The 17,530-nt window shown below is 42.8% G+C and overlaps 2 protein-coding genes across 4 annotated transcripts in view; one reads left to right on the forward strand and one right to left on the reverse strand.

Annotated features, from left to right (window-relative positions):
- ADK (adenosine kinase) overlaps positions 1–15,974 on the reverse strand; it is a 696,790-nt gene extending 680,816 nt beyond the window's left edge. For both annotated transcript variants that reach the window (XM_006887511.1, XM_006887509.1), the window contains exon 1: positions 15,817–15,974. In XM_006887511.1, the coding sequence (XP_006887573.1) occupies positions 15,817–15,881 (65 nt within the window). In that variant the 5' untranslated portion in view covers positions 15,882–15,974. The remainder of the gene's footprint in view (positions 1–15,816) is intronic.
- Positions 15,975–16,538: 564 nt separating this feature from the next.
- The window catches only part of AP3M1 (adaptor-related protein complex 3, mu 1 subunit), a 30,405-nt gene continuing 29,413 nt past the window's right edge, over positions 16,539–17,530 (forward strand). The window contains exon 1 of one of the 2 annotated variants that reach the window (XM_006887513.1): positions 16,539–16,614. The gene's annotated coding sequence lies outside the window, so the exon portion shown is untranslated. The remainder of the gene's footprint in view (positions 16,615–17,530) is intronic. The other variant, XM_006887512.1, reaches the window with a different exon arrangement.

The raw sequence follows: 17,530 nt of genomic DNA on the forward strand, positions 1-17,530 counted from the left end.
AGTTGCTATAATCAAGGATGCTTTAGGCAGAATACTAAATGATCCAGGAAGTATTAAAAGAAGATGGAAGGAATATACTGAGTCACTGTATCGAAAGGAATTGGCAGACACCGAAGAATTTCATGAAACAACATATGAGCAAGAGCCTATGGTGATGAAGGAAGGCGTTCAGGCTGCTTTGAAGGAAATAGCAAAAAAGAAAGCCCCAGGAATAGATGGTATACCAACTGACATATTTCAGCTAATAGATGCTGCCCTGGACATGCTCACCAAATTGTGCCAAGAAATCTGGAGCACGACCAATTGGCCAACTGACTGGAAGAGATCTATATTTGTTGCCATCCCAAAGAAGGGGGACCCAACAGAGTGTGGAAACTACAGAACAATCTCATTGATTTTACATGAAAGCAAGATTCTACTGAAGATTATCCAAAAACAACTGGAACAGCACATCAGCAGAGAACTGCCAGACATCCGGGATGGGCTTAGAAGGGGTCATGGTACTAGGGGTATTGTAGTTAATGTTAGATGGATCTTAGCTGAAAGCAAGGAATACCAGAGGAATGTCTATCTATGTTTCATTAATTATGCAAAGGCATTTGACCGTGTGGATCATAACAAACTGTGGCTTACTCTGAGAAGAAAGGGAATCCCAGAACACGTGATTGTTCTAATGCGAAACCTATACTTGGACCAAGGGGCAATCATCAGAATAGAGCAAGGAAACACTGCATGGTTCAAAATTGGAAAGGGCGTACGCCAAGGATGTATCCTGTCTCCCTCCATACCTTTTCAACCTGTATGCAGAACAGATTATCCGAGAGGCTGGACTCTATGAGGAGAAATGTGGGGTCAGGATTGGTGGAAGATCTAACAACAATCTGCATTATGCAGATGACACAACCCTGCTTGCTGAAACTGAGGAGGACCTGAAGCACTTGCTGCAGACAGTCAAGGACTGCAGCTTTCACTATGGATTGAGGCTCAATGTCAAGAAGACAAAGATTCTCACCACTGCACCAATTGGCAGCATCAGGATGGACGGTGAAGAGATTGAGATTGTTCACAGCTTTAATTTGCTTGGCTCCACAGTCAACACTCTTGGCACTAGTAGCCAGCAAATTAAGAGACATATTCTGATGGGAAAGTCTGCTGTTAGGGACCTCTCCAAAGTACTGAAGAGCAATGGTGTCTCTCTGGAGACTAAGGTGCATCTGATACAGGCCATGGTCTTTGCTATCACTTGTTATGCATCAGAGAGTTGGACAATGACTAGGGAGGATAGAAGGAGAACTGAGACCTTTGAGCTGTATTGCTGGAGAAGAGTATTGAGGGTACCATGGACTGCTAGGAAAACAAACTGATTCATCCTGAAGAGGGTTAAACTCGGTGGCTCCTCGGAGGCAAGGATTCTGAGGCTTTGTCTAACATACTTTGGACATGTTGTAAGGAGGGACCAATCCTTGAAGAGGAACATCATGCTTGGGCGGGTGGAGGGACAGCACAGGACGAGAAGGCCCTCTATGAGGTGGATTGATTCAGTGACTGGGGTAATCGGGATGGGTGTATCAGAGACAGTGTGATTGGCACAAGACAGAGCAGTTTAGGGCTGTTGTACATAGGGTCGCTATGAGGTATAAACGACTTGACGGCACATAACAACAACAACAAAATCTTTCTCCCACAACACTGCAAGTGGATTTGAAGAACCAGAGAAAAGTCACCCTTGGTTTAACAGTACTACAGTTTTCTCTGGATGATGCCACCAGGGTATTTGGAAAAAGCTCCTAAGGAGACTTTTCCATTTCTTCCTAGCCAAAAGCCTTATCTTAAATATGAATGAACAATATGAGGTATCACACAAAAAGAAGTGATAGTCTTCTAGGATGCATTACTGAAAGGAAAGGATCTAAGCAAATTAATATTACCAGTCTCGTAATACATTGTGCTAATTATTTATTCAAAAAACAGTAACCCAACAGTTAAGCACTTTGAACAACATTAGGGACATCTGCTCTTTTTCCTCACTTAAGTCTCACAAAGGGCCAGGCCCAGAAAAGTTAAGTTCCATTAAAAAATATCCCCCAAAGTGTTTTCTGAAAGAGAAAAGTTATGTTTTAGAAGATAGGATTATTGAAGCTGTTACTTGATCCCCTAAACACTGACTTACCTTCTGGTTTACTCTGAGATATTAAAACTCAAGGTCGACATGGAAGTTTAGATAAAGGAAAAGTATCCATGGAAGTAGTAAAAAAAGGTGAGCCGACAAACTTGCTGGCAGGAAATCTGCAGTGTTCCTTTTATTATTACTAAAAGTTACAACCAGGAAGAATCTTTAATTGTCAAGGTCATACATAGGAAGTTAATACATCATCTCAGCATTGAACCCTTCCTATTTCAAAGATCACAAAATGTTCTATGATGAATAAAATGAAGCATAATCTGAATCTGGTAATAAAGACAAATTAGGAAGCCAACAGGAAATCTAAACAAACGACAGAGGTTAAACCTGAAGTGTAGTAAGACATTTATGAAGTTTTCCTGATGAATAAAAAACCTGCTTCAGTAACTATATGTGGATCAAAAATGACTCAACTAACTAGGCTTCAGATTTTGGAAAAAGGGAAGCCAGGGATGCCATCAACAGATGTAACAGCCACGGGAGAAAGTGCAGCTATAGGACAGACGGTAAGTCTCACTAAATATATATTGCTGAAGGGTCAAAAAACACTCGGGAGACATTCAGCAGACAGCTCAATTTATAGTCTGAGAACTCAGGGATGTAAAGAAGGATAGAACACCGACATGGAAGCACTGTGTACAAAATCTGGATCCCTTACCCCATCTGCACGTCAGAAGTACCTGCAGACCCCACCTCAGGCAGCTCTTTCCTATCCTTCCAGATGTTCAGGTATCATATCTCCAAGTCCCACTCATTTTCCACCAGGATGTGTCCTAGCTCTCTCTGTATATGTACTCAGTTTCTAGGACCAAGCCTAAAATAGCGCACACTTGAAAGACTGATTGAAGGACTTGGCCAATGTTCAACAAACCCCGGCGGGTGAGAGCTATAACCTCTTAGAAATGACTGCTAAAGAAATGCATGTGGATTAGATTTCCAGCGGAGAGGACAAAACAAAACTGTGTGGTCCTAAATATAGGTAACCATCAGGGGGCATCTTTACCTCAGAAGCACTGCCTGACAATACCTCTTTACTTCTTCAGTTTTCTGTACCACATCTGTCACATGGGAATTTTCACTCTCACCTCACAGGTCCTTGGGAAGAGTAAATGTGTTATTATGCATAAAGAACCTCATAGAAATAAACGCTTACTGCCCTTTTTTCCCTCACTCCCAGCTGAAAACATATGTCTGCTTCTCTATCTGCAATTTTAGCAAATGCTATTCCTGAGAAGCAATTCGGCCTAAAAAAATACCAGGCATTTTTTAAAAGGAAGCAGTTTCTAATAGCCTCAAAACTAATGACTTTCTTGGTCAAATAATGCAGGCTCATCCTGTGTATTCTGGGACTTTGATCAGCATCTCTAAACTTGGCCCATAAGGAGGCAGGAACACATCTAAACACCCCCATCTCACACACCAATTGGAAACTCAATTCTGACTCAGTTGCTGTTGTGTACAATCAAGTCAGAACCAACTCACAGCTAATCTTCCAGTAATTTTTAAAAGGCAGTTAATTGCACTGGAGAAGACTATCCATCTTTCTCCCACAAAGCAGCTAGGATATTTGAACAACATACTTCTCTGTTGTCAGCATAATTCCTTACCACTAAGCCTCCAGAGGTACCTAATTCTCATTCAGAGCAATCTCAAATGTCTCCTGGGTAGGGCGCAAAATCTCTTCTGTCCAAGAGTCACAGATTCCCACAAAACCCCCATTCTTCCTCGGCAACTATTATTCACTTCATATATTTATTCGTTCCCTATCAGCTGTGAAAACTAGGCCGGGTGCTGATTGTGCAACAGATCACCAACTACTCATGCGCAAGTTTAAGCTGAAGCTAAGGAAAGTGAAATCAAGCCCACAGGAAATGAAATATAACCTTGAATCTATCCCACCTGAATTTCAGAACCATCTCAGGAACAGGTTTGAGGCCTTGAACACTAATGAGCGAAGACCAGATGCGTTATGGGAGGACATCAGGAATATCATCCAGGAAGAGTGCAGACGGTCATTGCAAAGACAGAGGAGGAAGAAGAGACCAAAATGGATGTCAGAATAGACTCTAAGTATTGCATTAGAGGGCCGAGAAGCCAAAAGAGAAGGAAGAAATCAAGACACTAAGGAGCTGAGCAGGAGATTTCAAAAGGTTCCATGACAAGACAAAGTAAAGTATTATAATGAAATGTGCAAAGAACTGGAGTCAGAAAATCAAAGGGGCCAAACTCACTCAACATTTCTTAAGCCCAAGGAACTGAAGAAAAAATTCAAACCTCAAGTTGCAATACTTAAAGATGCTTTGGGCAGAATATTAAATGATCCTACATGTATTAAAAGAAGATGGAAAGAGTATAGAGAGTCATTATACCAAAAGGAATTGGCAGATACAGAAGAATTTAATGAAACAACATATGAGCAAGAGCCTTGGGTGATGAAGGAAGAAGTTCAGACTGCTTTCAAAGAATTGGCTAAGAATAAGGCCCCAGGAATTGACGGTATATCAATTGACATATTTCAGCTAACAGATGCTGCCCTAGATGTTGTGCCAAGAAATCTGGGGAATAACCACTTGGCCAACTGATTGGAAGAGATCTATATTTGTTCCCATTCCAAAGAAAGGTGATCCCACAGTGTGTGGAAATTATCGAACAATATCATTAATATCACATGCGAGCAAGATTCTTCTGAAGATTATCCAAAAATGACTGGAACAGCACATCAACAGAGCACTACCAGAAGTGCAGGCGGGGTTTAGATGGGGTCATGGTACTAGGGATACTGTAGCTAATTTTAGATGGATCTTGGCTGAAAGCAAGGAGTACCAGAGGAATGTCTATATTTAAGGCATTTGACTTTGTGGATCATAGCAAACTGTGGCTAACTCTGAGAAGAATAGGAACCTCCGAATACTTGATTGTCCTAATGTGAAACCTATGCTTGGACCAGGAGGCGGTCATCAGAACACAGGAAGGAAACAATGCATGGTTCAAAACTGGAAAGGGTGTAAACCAGGGATGTATCCTATCTCCGTATTTTTTCAATCTTTATGCAGAACAGATTATCCAGAAGGCTGGGCTCTATGAGGAGGAATGTGGCATCAGGATTGGAGGTAGACTCATCAACAATCTGCATTATACAACCTTGCTTGCTGAAACTGAGGAGGAACTGAAGCGCTTGCTATAGAAGGTCAGGGACTGCAATCTTCAGTATAGATTGAGGCTCAATGTCAAGAAAACAAAGATTTTATCATTGGGCTAAATGGCAGCATCATGATGGGTGGTGAAGAGATTGAGGTTGTTCGCAGTTTTGGTTTGCTTGGCTCCACAGTAGTCACTTTGGCACCAGCAACCAGGAAATTAAAAGACATATTGTGATGGGAAAGTCTGCAGTTAGAGACCTCTCTAAAGTACTAAAGAGCAACAATGTTAATCTTGAGACCAATGTGTGCCTGATACATGCCATGGTCTTTGCAATCACTTGCTATGCATCAGAGAGCTGGACAATGACTAGGGATGACAGAAGGAGAACTGATGCCTTTGAGCTGTGGTGTTGGAGAAGAGTATTGAATATACCATGGACTGCTAAGAAAGCGAACAGGTTTGTCCTGGAGAGGGTGAAGTCGGGCTACTCCTTGGAGACAAGGATTTTAAAGCTTTGTCTGACATACTTTGGACATGTTGCAAGGAGGGATCAGTCCTTGGAGAGGGACGTCATGCTTGGGACAGTGGAGGGACAGAGTAGGAGAGGAAAACCCTCGATGAAATGGATTGATTCAGTGACTGGGGTAATGGGGGTAGGTGTGTCAGAGATGGTGAGATTGGCACAGGACAGGACAGGGTTTGGGGCTGTTCATAGGGTCGCTATGATTCGCAGGTGACTTGAATGGACATAACAACAACAAATGTATTTCTACCTACTAAATTATGTTTATAATTATAGTTCATTGACGATGCAAAGGCATTTGACTTTGTGGATCACAATAAAAGGTGACTAACTATGAGTAGAATGGAAATCCCAGAACATTTGACTGTGCTTATGCGAAACCTATATTTGGACCAAGAGGCAGTCATCAGAACACAGCAAGGAAACACTGCATGGTACAAAATTGGGAAGAGTATACTCCAGGGATATGTACTATCTCCATACCTTGTCGATCTATATGAAGAACAGATCATCTGGGATGCTGGGCTGTATGAGGAGTGGTGTGGCATCAGGATTGGAGGAAGACTCATCAAAAACCTGTGTTATGTAGATGACACAACCCTACTTGCTGAAACTGAGGGTTTGAAGCACTTGCTGCAGAAGGTCAAGGACTGCGGCCTTCAATATGGAGTGAAGCACAACATCAAGAAAACAAAGATTCTCACCACTGGGCCAACTGGCAGCATCATGAAAGATGGTGAAGAGACTGTGAACAGCTTTAGTTTGCTTGGCTCCACATCGTCTCTCTTGGAAACAGCATCCAGGAAATCAAAAGACGAATAGCATTGGGAAAGTCTGCTGTCAGGGACCTCTCTAGAGTACTGAAGAAGAACAACAATGTCCGTCTGGAGACTACGGTGCATCGGATCCAGACCTTAGTCTTCACAATTGCTTGCTATGCATCAGAAAGCTGGAAAACAACTAGGGATGATAGAAAGAAAATTGAAGCCTTTGAGCTGTCGTGCTGGATAAGAGTATCGAACATACATAGACTGCTAGGAGAACAAACAGCTTCATTTTAGAGAGGCTAAAATCAGGATGCTCCTTAGAGGTGAGGGTTCTGAGGCTTTGTCTGACATATTTTGGACATGTTGCAAGGAGGCTGGTCCTTGGAGAGCGACATCATGCTTGGGAGGGTGAAGGGAGAGTGCAAGAGAGGAAAACCTTCAATGAGATGGAGTGACTGGGGTAATGAGGGTAGATGTGTCAGAGACAATAAGGTTAACACAGGTTAGAGCAGGTTTCAGGGCTATTGTACATAGGGTCACTATGAGTCGTAAGCAACTCGACGTCACATAACAACAACAACAACAACAAATTATGTTTTGACATTTCTTTAAGAGTTAGCCAAAACTGACACTGTATAAACTGTCACTGAAAACATAAAGTCATTTAAAAATAACAGTCATAAAAAATGCATTGAGAACTTGTCATTGTAAAAACAGATGAAATTCAATAACCTGAAAAACTATTATGACTTAATGTACTTAAATGGAAAATTCTCCATTGTGTTTTAATTCAAAGAATTTTATGGGAACATTCTCTTGCTTACGACACACATGGTGTAGCCTGAAAACCAGAATAACTCTTCAAACTTCATGTACTTGAGTGGGGGAAATCTGTGCCGTGTTATTTGAATCTAAGAATGCATGAAACCTTTTCTGTCACGGTAACACAGGTGTAGTTTGAAAAATAGGAGCTGAAAAAATGAAAGCTAACCAAAAAATTAGTTAAGCTTTGCCTTAGCTGTCAAGCAAGTCATCATATAACGTAGTCCAACCTCTCAATGCATTATCACACTGGGACTCACAAAAAAGAATCTTAAATAATCAAAGTAGGAACAAACGACCTACAAAAATCTCTGAACTAAATTAAGAGGTTTGTTCCAGACCATTGTCTAATCTTTTTCTTTTCCTCCTCAAAAGACTTTAAAGTCATGTCTACAGATGGTACTAAATGGACAGTGTTTGAGTTTCAGTTGCCTGAAGGACTCTTGGAGAGCTCTGGTGGCCCAGTGGATAGGACATTTCACTATCCCAAAGGTGGCACCTGTATGGAAACTTTCACAGAAGAATGATGGCTCCTACTCAATGGCAAAGAATGAGAAAGGACTCAGAAATTTAAAGAAACATTAATATATTGTTCTTGTTAGATGTCATTGAATGAACTCATAGCAAACCTATAAGCAACAGATCTTAACCCTGTTCTGTCCTGTGCTGTCTTCATAATTCTGGAACACTTGAGCCCATTGCAGCAGTCACTATGCCAATCCATGTTGTTCTCTTCCATCGACCCTCCACCTTTCCAAGCATGATTATGCTTCCAAAGAAGAGCCTCTCCTAATATGCCCAAAATGCGCGAGATGAAAGGTTTGTCTTCTTTGCTTCCAGGGAGCACTCTGGTTGCACTTTCTCTAAGACATATCTGCTGGTTCTTTTGGCAGTCCATATATATATATATGAATTCTTGTGGATCATATGCACATCATATATCACAACAACAGAGTTATATTCATGAAGGAAAAAAGAAAAGAGAAAGTCTCTATTATGTTTTAATCCTAAGGATTTTGTAGGAACATTCTCATGTTCATTATACACACATGATATACATGGAAAAACACAGTAAATCTCTAGACTTAACACTTCATTACGGGTTGTTTTTGTTCTTTCTTTCTTGGGAATTGCTGAAAGTTACTAAATTGTTGTTACATGCCATCGAGTCACCTGTGACTCATAGCAATCCTATGCACGACAGTTCTAAAGCCTGCTCTATCCTCAGCCAGTCTCACTGACTCCGACACATCTACACCCATTACTCCAGATATACAGTGTCAATCTATCTCATCCGGGCTCTTCCTCTCCTGAACTGTCCCTCCACCCTTCCAAGCATGATGTCCTTCTCTCACAACCTGTATGGGTCTCAAAATCCTTGCCTCCAAGGAGAAACTCGGTTTCACCCTCTCCAAGACAGACTTGTTTGTTCTCCTGGTGTTCCACGGTATGAGCAATACTCTTCTCCAACACAACTCAATGGCATCAATTCTCCTGTCATCCTCAGTCATTGTGCAGCTCTCTGATGCATAGTAACTGTGAAGACCATGGTCTGAATCAGGTGCATCTTAGTCTCTAGACTGACATCTTTGCTTCTCACTACTCTGGAGAGGTCTCCGACAGCAGATTTCTCCAACGCAATTCGTCTTTTGATTTCCTGACTGCTGGTGTCAAGAGTGTTGATTGTGGAGTAAAGTAAGCTGAAACTGTCAACAACTTCAATCTCTTCTCCATCTATCACGGTGCTACCAATTAACCCAGTGTTAAGAATTTTTGTTTTCTTGATATAGAGCTTCAATCCAAATTGAAGACTACAGACCTTGACCTTCTGCAGCAAACACTTCAAATCCTTCTCAGTTTCAGCAAGCAAGGTTGTGTTATCTGCATAACGTAGGTTGCTGATGAGTCTTCCTCTAATCCTCAGGCCACAATCCTCCTCATAAAGGCCAGATAGCCTTCCAAATGATCAGTTCCACATAAAGATTGAAAATATATGGAGACCAGACTCATCCCTGATGCACTACTTTCCTGATTTTGAACCATGTAGTGTTTCCTTGCTGTGTTCTGAGGACTGCTTCTGATCCAATTATGTTTCATTTGAGCACAGTCAAGTGTTCTGGGATTCCATTCTCCTCAAGAGTAACCATATTTGTTGTGATTCACAGTCAAATGCCTTTGAACAGTAAATAAACACAGATATTCCTGTGGTACTCCTTGCTTTCTGCGAAGATCCATCTGACATTGACAATAATGTCTCTAGTATCACAACCTCTTCCAAACCCAGCTTGTATTTCTGGTAGTTCTCTGTCGATGCACTATTCCAGTAGTTTTTGGGTAATCTTCAGCAGGATTTTTTTTGCATGTGATTTGGTGATATTGTTCAATAATTTCCACATTATGTTGTGTCACCTTTTTTTGAAATGAGAATAAATATGGATCTCTTCCAGATAGGGCCAGGTAGTTCTCCTCCCACTGGGAACTGAATTCAACAACCCTATCAGTCACTGGACAGATGAGCTTGATTATGTTACTTAAACTTCTTTGCATGTTTTCTTTTATTGATAAAATGGAAACAATTATAACAGCTACCTGATAAGATTATTGTGAAGACTGAGTGTAAATAAGTAATGTGCTGAAATAGTACTTGACATATACATGTTTAGGTATTATTATTTCTTAATCTTTTTAAGAATACATTAGAGTATTTCGGGTGGTTATTTTTATGTCAGTCAGATGATCTAGGTTTATATTCCAATTTTTTTAATAAGCTATTTCATTTGGGTTTAATTTCCTCATCTGTGAAAACAAAATTTTGGTTTCCTTAAGTCACAATAATGCCCAATAATAAACAGTAGAGTTTTGAAAATGGGGCAACATTTTATAAAAAATATTATCGGGGAAAATTCTAAGGGTTGTATAATAGTAGGGAAAACTAGTTTCTGTCTTCCTATTTAGTGGAGGAAGGTTTCCACAGGTGTCTTTTAAGAAAATGCTATAACAGAAGGCCCAACAAGAAAAGCGTATGTATGGAACTCAAGTATATATGATTCAAAAGCTTTATTTCACTCTTCAGATAGTTTAAGATATAAGGGAGCTCTGGTGGCCTAGTGGTAAGGAGCTGCGTTGACAACCAAAAAGGCAGGTGTTTCAAGTCCACCAGGTGCTCAAAGGGAGGGAGATGAGCAATCTCTTCCTGTATGACTTTACAGCCTTTGAAAACCCTCTAGTGGGTCTGCTATCAATCAATTCTGACTGGATAGCAGATAACAACAACATAGTTCAAAAGCTTTAAAGTAACAACCTCTGTTATTTTATAAGAAGGTTATTAGTGTAAGGTAGATCATTTAAAGGGACTTTGTGACAGGACAGTTCAACACTGACCAAAAAGTCAACAAAGAAAGATGTAGCAATCTGCTTCTATAAATATTAACCAAAAAACTGACCTCATTGCCAACGCACCAATTTCAACTCATAACTACCCTATGAAACAGCAGAAGTGCCCATGTTGTTGTTATGTGCCATCGAATTGCTTTCGACTCATACCGACCCTATGTACAAGAGCTCTAAATGCTGTTCTATCCTGTGCCAACCTAGCCATCCAACTGTACTTAATACCACCACTCCAGTCACAGAATTGATCCATCTCATCGAAGGTCTTCCTCTCCTGCACCACCCCTCCACACTGCCAAACATGATGTCCCTCTTCAAGGACTAGTCCCTCCTTGCAACATGCCCAAAGTATGTCAGACGAAGCTTCAGAATCCTTGACTCCAAGGAGCATTTCGGCTTCACCTTCACCAGGACAAACCTGTTTGTTCTCCTAGTAGTCCATGGTATATTCAACACTCTTCTCCAGCACCACAGCTCAAAGGAATCAATTCTCTTTCTATCATCCCTATTCACTGTCCAACTCTCTGATGCATAGCACGTAATTGCAAAGACTATAGCCCGGACCAAGCGCACCTTGGTCTCCGGCCTGACGCCGTTTCTCTTCAGTACTCTTGAGAGGTCCCTCACATCTGACTTTCCCAATGCAATTCATCTCTTGATTTCCTGGTTGCTGTTACCAAGAATGCTGACTGTGGAGCCAAGCAAACTAAAACTGTTAACGATCTCAATCTCTTCACCATCCATACTGATGCTGCCAATTGGCCCAGTGGTGAGAATCTTTGTTTTCTTGATGTTGAGCTTCAATCCATATAGGAGGCTACAGCAATCCATATAGGAGGCTACAGTCCTTGACCTTCTGTAGCAAGCGCTTCAGGTCCTCCTAAGTTTCAGCAAGTAGGGTTGTGTCATCTGCATAACGCAGGTTGTTAATGACTCTTCCACCAATCCTGATGCCACATTCCTCCTTGTGCAGCCCAGCATCTCAGATGGCAGCTTGGGACAACAAAGCAAGATACTATAATGAAATGTGCAGAGAACTGGAGTCAGAAAATCAAAATGGATGGATGAACTTGCTCAGCGTTTCTTAAGCTGAAGGTGCTGAAAAACAAATTCAAGCCACAGGTGGCAATACTTAAAGATACTTTGGGTAGAATGTTAAATGATCCAGGAAGTATCAAGAGAAAATGGAAGGAGTACAGAGTCACTGTATCAGGAGGAATTGGCTGACACAGAAGAATTTAATGAAATAACATATAAGCAAGAGCCTATGGTGATTAAGGAAGAAGTTCAAATTGCCCTGAAGGAATTGGCAAAAAACAAGGCTCCAGGAGTCGATGGCATACTAGTTGACATATTTCAACAGACACTGCCCTGGATGTGCTCACTAAGTTGAACCAAGAAATCTGGAGGACAGCCAGCTGGCCAACTAACTGGAAAAGATCGATATTTGTTCCCATTCCAAAGAAAGGTGACCCAACAGAGTGCAGAAATTATCGAACTATATCATTAATATCACATGCAAACAAGATTCTGCTGAAAATTATCCAAAAACGTTTGGAACAATATGTCAACAGAGAACTGCCAGATGTGCAGGCTGGATTTAGAAGAAGTCATGGCACTAGGGATATTATAGCTAATGTTAGATGGATCTTGGCAGAGAGCAAAGAATACCAGAAGAATATCTATCTGTGCTTCATTGACTATGCAAAGGCTTTTGACTGTGTGGATCACAACAAGCTGTGGCTGACTCTAAGAAGAATGGAAATCCCAGAACATTTGATTGTGCTAATGCGAAACCTATACTTGGACCAAGAGGCAGTCATCAGAACAGAGCAAGGAGACACTACATGGTTCAAAATCAAGAAGGGGGTCCATCAGGGATGTATTCTGTCTCCATACCTTTTCAATCTGTATGCAGAACAGATCATCCGAGAACTGCCCATAGGATTATAATTATTAAGATTAGCCAACTTCACAATCTCTGACACACTCAGTCACTGTTGTAATCACAGTATCAATCCACCTAGTTGGGAGTCTTCCTCTCCTTAGCTATCCCTCTACCTTTCCAAGTATGATGTCCTTCTCTAAGGAGTAGCCTCTCCTAGTAACATGCCCAAAATATGGTAGATGAAGCCGTACCATCCTTGCTTCCAAAGAGCAATCTGGCTTCACCCTCTCCAAGACATATCTGTCTCTTCTCTTGGCAATCCATGGGATATTCAGTACTCTCCTCCAACACCACAACTCAAAGAATCCAATTTATCTTCTGTCATCCTTATTCATTGTCCAGCTCCCAGCTGCAATCTCCTTACATAAGCAGATTGCCACATGCTACAGACTGCTCCCTTCCCGTTTGCAAGCACAGACCTTTTGGTTAGCAAGCAGTGTTTTAACCATTGTTGTTGTTGTTGTTGAGCCAGAACCAACCCATAGCTTATTCTCTGGGGGTGGGGGTGGGAGGGGTGTTTTCAGAGGCAGTTAATCACACAGGAGGGGATGGCCCATCCTTCTCCCACAGAGCAACTAGTGGATTCGAACAGGCTATCTTTGGGATTGCAGTGCAGCTTCTTGCCACTGCACCACCACAAATATTATTGCCCTGAAAATTCTATGGGGCTATTCACTCTGTCTTCCAGGGTCACTATGAATAAAAATTTGACTCAAAGGCAATGGGTTTGTTGAAGAGGTTATCATTTCCTCATTTGATAAGTTTTCTTTCCTTATCAAATATCAGCTGACCATAGATAGCTTGGGTCTATTTGTGGGTTCTAAATTCTGTTCTATTGGTCTTAGTGTCTGTCACTGTACCAGTTCCAGGCTGTTTTGGTTACTACCGTGGTTTTGAGGTCAAGGGGTGCTATGCCACCCACTTCATTTTTGTTTCTCAGAAGTGTTTTGCTTATTCGGGGTCCCTTTCCTCTCCAAATAAATTAAACTTGGTGCTGGCAAAACTGGAATACTACCTGCAGAAAGCTGCAACAGTATCCACATCTCACAGCATACACAAAAATCGACTCAAGGTGAATCAGAGACTTGGGAGGAAAGCCCAAAACCATAAAGTTCATCAGAGACAAACTGGGATCAAGGTATAAAGAGAATGCCAAATACAGCCAGAAATGCACAATCTGGAGGGATAAAATTGATGAATGAGACCTTCTAAAGATTAAATCCCTGTACACACCAAACCCATTTTTGAACAGAGTGAAAAGAAAACCTACCTACTGGGGAATAAAAACATTTGGCAATATTATCTCAGACAAAGGTCTCGTTCCAAAAGTTTATTGAATCCTACAGGGCCTCCACAACAAAAAGACTGATAACTCAATTACAAAATGGGCAAAAGACATAGAGAGAGTTTTCACAAAGGAAGATACTTGGATGGCCAACAGACACATGAAGAAATGCTCAAAATAACTAACAATAAGAGAGATGCAAAGCAAAACCACAATGAGATACCATCTCCCTCTAGTAGCAAAGTTTAACAGGACAGCAAGTAATAACTGTTGGAGAGGATGTGGCCAGATAGGTACCCTTTTTGTTCTTGGGATTGTGAAATGGTACAACCACTCTGGAAGGCTGTTTGACGCTTACTCAAACAGCTGAACATAGACATTCCATACGAACCAGCTATTACACTGCTTGGAATATACCCTGAGAAAAAAAGAACTGAGTCATAAATGGAGACTTGTACATCAATGTTCACAGCAGTGTTATTCATCATCACAAGAACATGGAAACAGTCCAAATGTCCAACCACAACGGAATGCATTGAGAAATTATGGTACACTCACACAATGGAATACTATGTGACATGCAGGAGCAATGATTTTGTAAATTACTACCTAGCTTGGGAGGGATTGGAGAGCATTATATTGAGTAAACTCACTCAGGCCCATAAGGACAAATAATGTATAAGGCCATTACTGTAGAACGAGTATGAGGATAAAAAGGTGGAGAAGGTGTAAGCAGAGGGATGAGGATTTGGGGGAAGAAGGTTAATCATAGGGTTGCACAATTTGATAGGGAGTGGGTGAGGGAAATGGAAAAGAGACTGTGGGGGAAACAATGTATGGAACTTTAGGAAGGGACACTTACATTAAAGGGAGCTGTGGTGGTCTAGTGGTAAAGGAGTTGTGCTGTCAACCCAAAGGCTTGAGGTTTTAAACCACCAGCTGCTCCCCAGGAGAAAGAGGGGCAAACTTCACCCTAGTGATTTACTGTCTCTGAAAACCCACAGGAAAATGAGTTGGTTTCGACTCGACAGCACACAACAACAAATTAAATTTTAAAACTTTATCAGTGAAAATTACATCAGTCGCATGTGAAGTAAGTGATTGGGATTTAAGTTTCTTCATAATTTCGCAAAAGTGCATATAAAGTAAAAATAGTAACAAACTTCCTATCTGTTCTGCCAGAGGCAGTCCGCCATTTCACGAAGAGGGGCTCTGGGAGAGGGTCTTCAAAAGTGCTGGCTTCCAGAATGTGTGCGAAGAGGAAGGTCAAGGCGTCCTTCCGCCACACGTTTGCAAAATCCCCGCGAATTCGTTAGCAGCTGTCCTTTTCCCCAGAGCGGAGCAGGCGCGGGGCCTCCTCCCTTGCTAGCCCCCGGGGAGGAGGAGGTGCCCGCATTTGGACGCTGCACAGGTCAGGGTCGGGTCAGGTCGGGTCCTGTCTCCATGGTCAACAAGCCCAGGCCGGCCGGCTCCCACGTGGCGTCCGCGGCCATCCCGCCTCTGGCTCAGCCCCCCGGCCGGCCGCTCTGATTGGCGCGCACAAAGGCAGGAGGCGACAGGGACAGGACGGGGCGTGCGCGGAGCAAAGGACGTGAGGTCGTGGTCACCCGGGCAGCTCCCGGAGCAGAGTGGCTGGTGCAGAGCGCTGCCCTAGGCAGGCAGCTGGGCACACCCCGACCTGAAAGCGCGCAACCCCACCGTGGGCTCTGGCCTGCTGCAGCTGCTGTCACCCTCCTCCCCATCACGGGCAGCGCTCACCTCAGCGCTCGCGGTGCCTCCACCTTCAGCTTTTTGGGCTTGGGTTCCTCCACTGCAGCTGCCATCTTCACGCTCACCCCACTTTGGTTATTCGGTCCGCCTCACCCCCTTGTCTCTCTGGCTCCACCCTCTCTCCGAATCACCGCCTTCTTTTCCCCAACCACGCCCCTCTCGGGCCTCCCAGTCCCTGCTGCTTTCATCGGTAACTACTGGCTCTTCCCTTCTTCCCAAAACCAGTTCTCGCCCTGGTGCGCATTACTCAAAAGCAATTTAAACTCAGAATTATTTGTGCTATTCCTTAATCTGCAGTGGACAGTTTTATATAACTTTTTACTTGTACTATTTCACCAATCTTTAGTGAATAATTTCACATTGGATTTCGGAGTGAAACCCCAAATGAACGTCACCACAGATAAAAGAACAACCGCAAGGAAACCCGATTCTACCTTGCTTATTGGCTAATTCTATAGGTCACCGCCCCTTCTTGGCTCCGCCTCCATGCCTGGGAAGGTAGGCTTCTAGTGAGTGCCTGAGTTCAGAAGGTGCGAAGTTCCCGTTCTACTGGCTCCCCGGCCAGTTAGAAGACTTGGATCTCAAACTCTTAAGAGTTGTCTTTCTTAAAGTTTTCCGTATTCTCGATTATTAGTCCTTGCAATACTGCAGAGTCCGTGTCTTTGAAGCGATTAATCAGGCAATCTATCGGGCACCACACGACGGGGGCCTCGCGCGCTCTCGGCAGCCTCAGCCTCGGTCCGGAGAGGACCCGGCGCCGAATCACTAGCAGGCCAAGGTGTAGGGGTGAGTCTGAGGGGTGGGGAGTCTGCGGTCTCGGGACAGTACGGGAAAAAGGGAGTGGACTGAATATCTGGGGCTTCGGACGGCAGTCTGCGTGGCGGGAGCCTGGCTGACTGTGGGGCGGAGCCGTGTCTCCTCCTGGGGCTTTCTCGGCAGCCTGGCCGGAAGCAGGCTGTGCACCTATGACCCTGTGCTTTCAGGCCTCCGGGTCCGGGAGGTTCAAGCCTTTTGGAGTCTCTGGTGCAGAAGAAAAGGGTGTTGTCATCCACAGTTAGCTGGAGTACCGGTGCCTCGCACTTCAGCTCCGGGTTTCCGCCTTGAAGAACACCTGTGAGGCAGTTAAGCGGATGTCCTGTTAGAGGGTGGCGCCTGGGTGAGCCTGACTTCGTGAACATGCAACCAGTTCTTCAGTAGAGAGATAGCGGAGGTCTAAATGGAGCGGTATAGCGATGAACAATGTTGCTCAGTTGGTGGATAGAGTGGAACCTGAAGTTTATAACCTAGATTGCTTAAAATGCTAGCAACATAAGATTGAGAGGAGGATTTGTCGAGAACAAATAATGTGTTTAATGTGAGATATAGAGTTTGAAAGGAGACCTTAGATAGAAGTGACAGTAAGGTTTTAAAAAAAAATCAAGTCTGCGAATTAAACCAGGAAACCTGCAAAGTAAGGGGAAGTTTTATAGTGAAGTAAGACTTGTTTTAGGAAGGTTGTCAGTTACTTGAAACGCTGTAAGGGTCAAAGGAAGAAGTTGAACTTAGAAGAAGTCCCTGGATTTGATTAGCAGTACACTCTACTCTGCACTGCGCCACTAGAGCTGAAGGTCCTTGGATTTGATGACTAAGGAATCTTGCATATATTTGAAAGAGCTATTCAAAGAGAAGAGACTGCAAGTATAAATATATTCATTTAGGACAC

Source organism: Elephantulus edwardii, unplaced genomic scaffold (genome assembly GCF_000299155.1).
Source record: "Elephantulus edwardii isolate Elephantulus edwardi_28Jun2011 unplaced genomic scaffold, EleEdw1.0 scaffold00058, whole genome shotgun sequence".
In the NCBI taxonomy this organism is placed as follows: domain Eukaryota; kingdom Metazoa; phylum Chordata; class Mammalia; order Macroscelidea; family Macroscelididae; genus Elephantulus; species Elephantulus edwardii.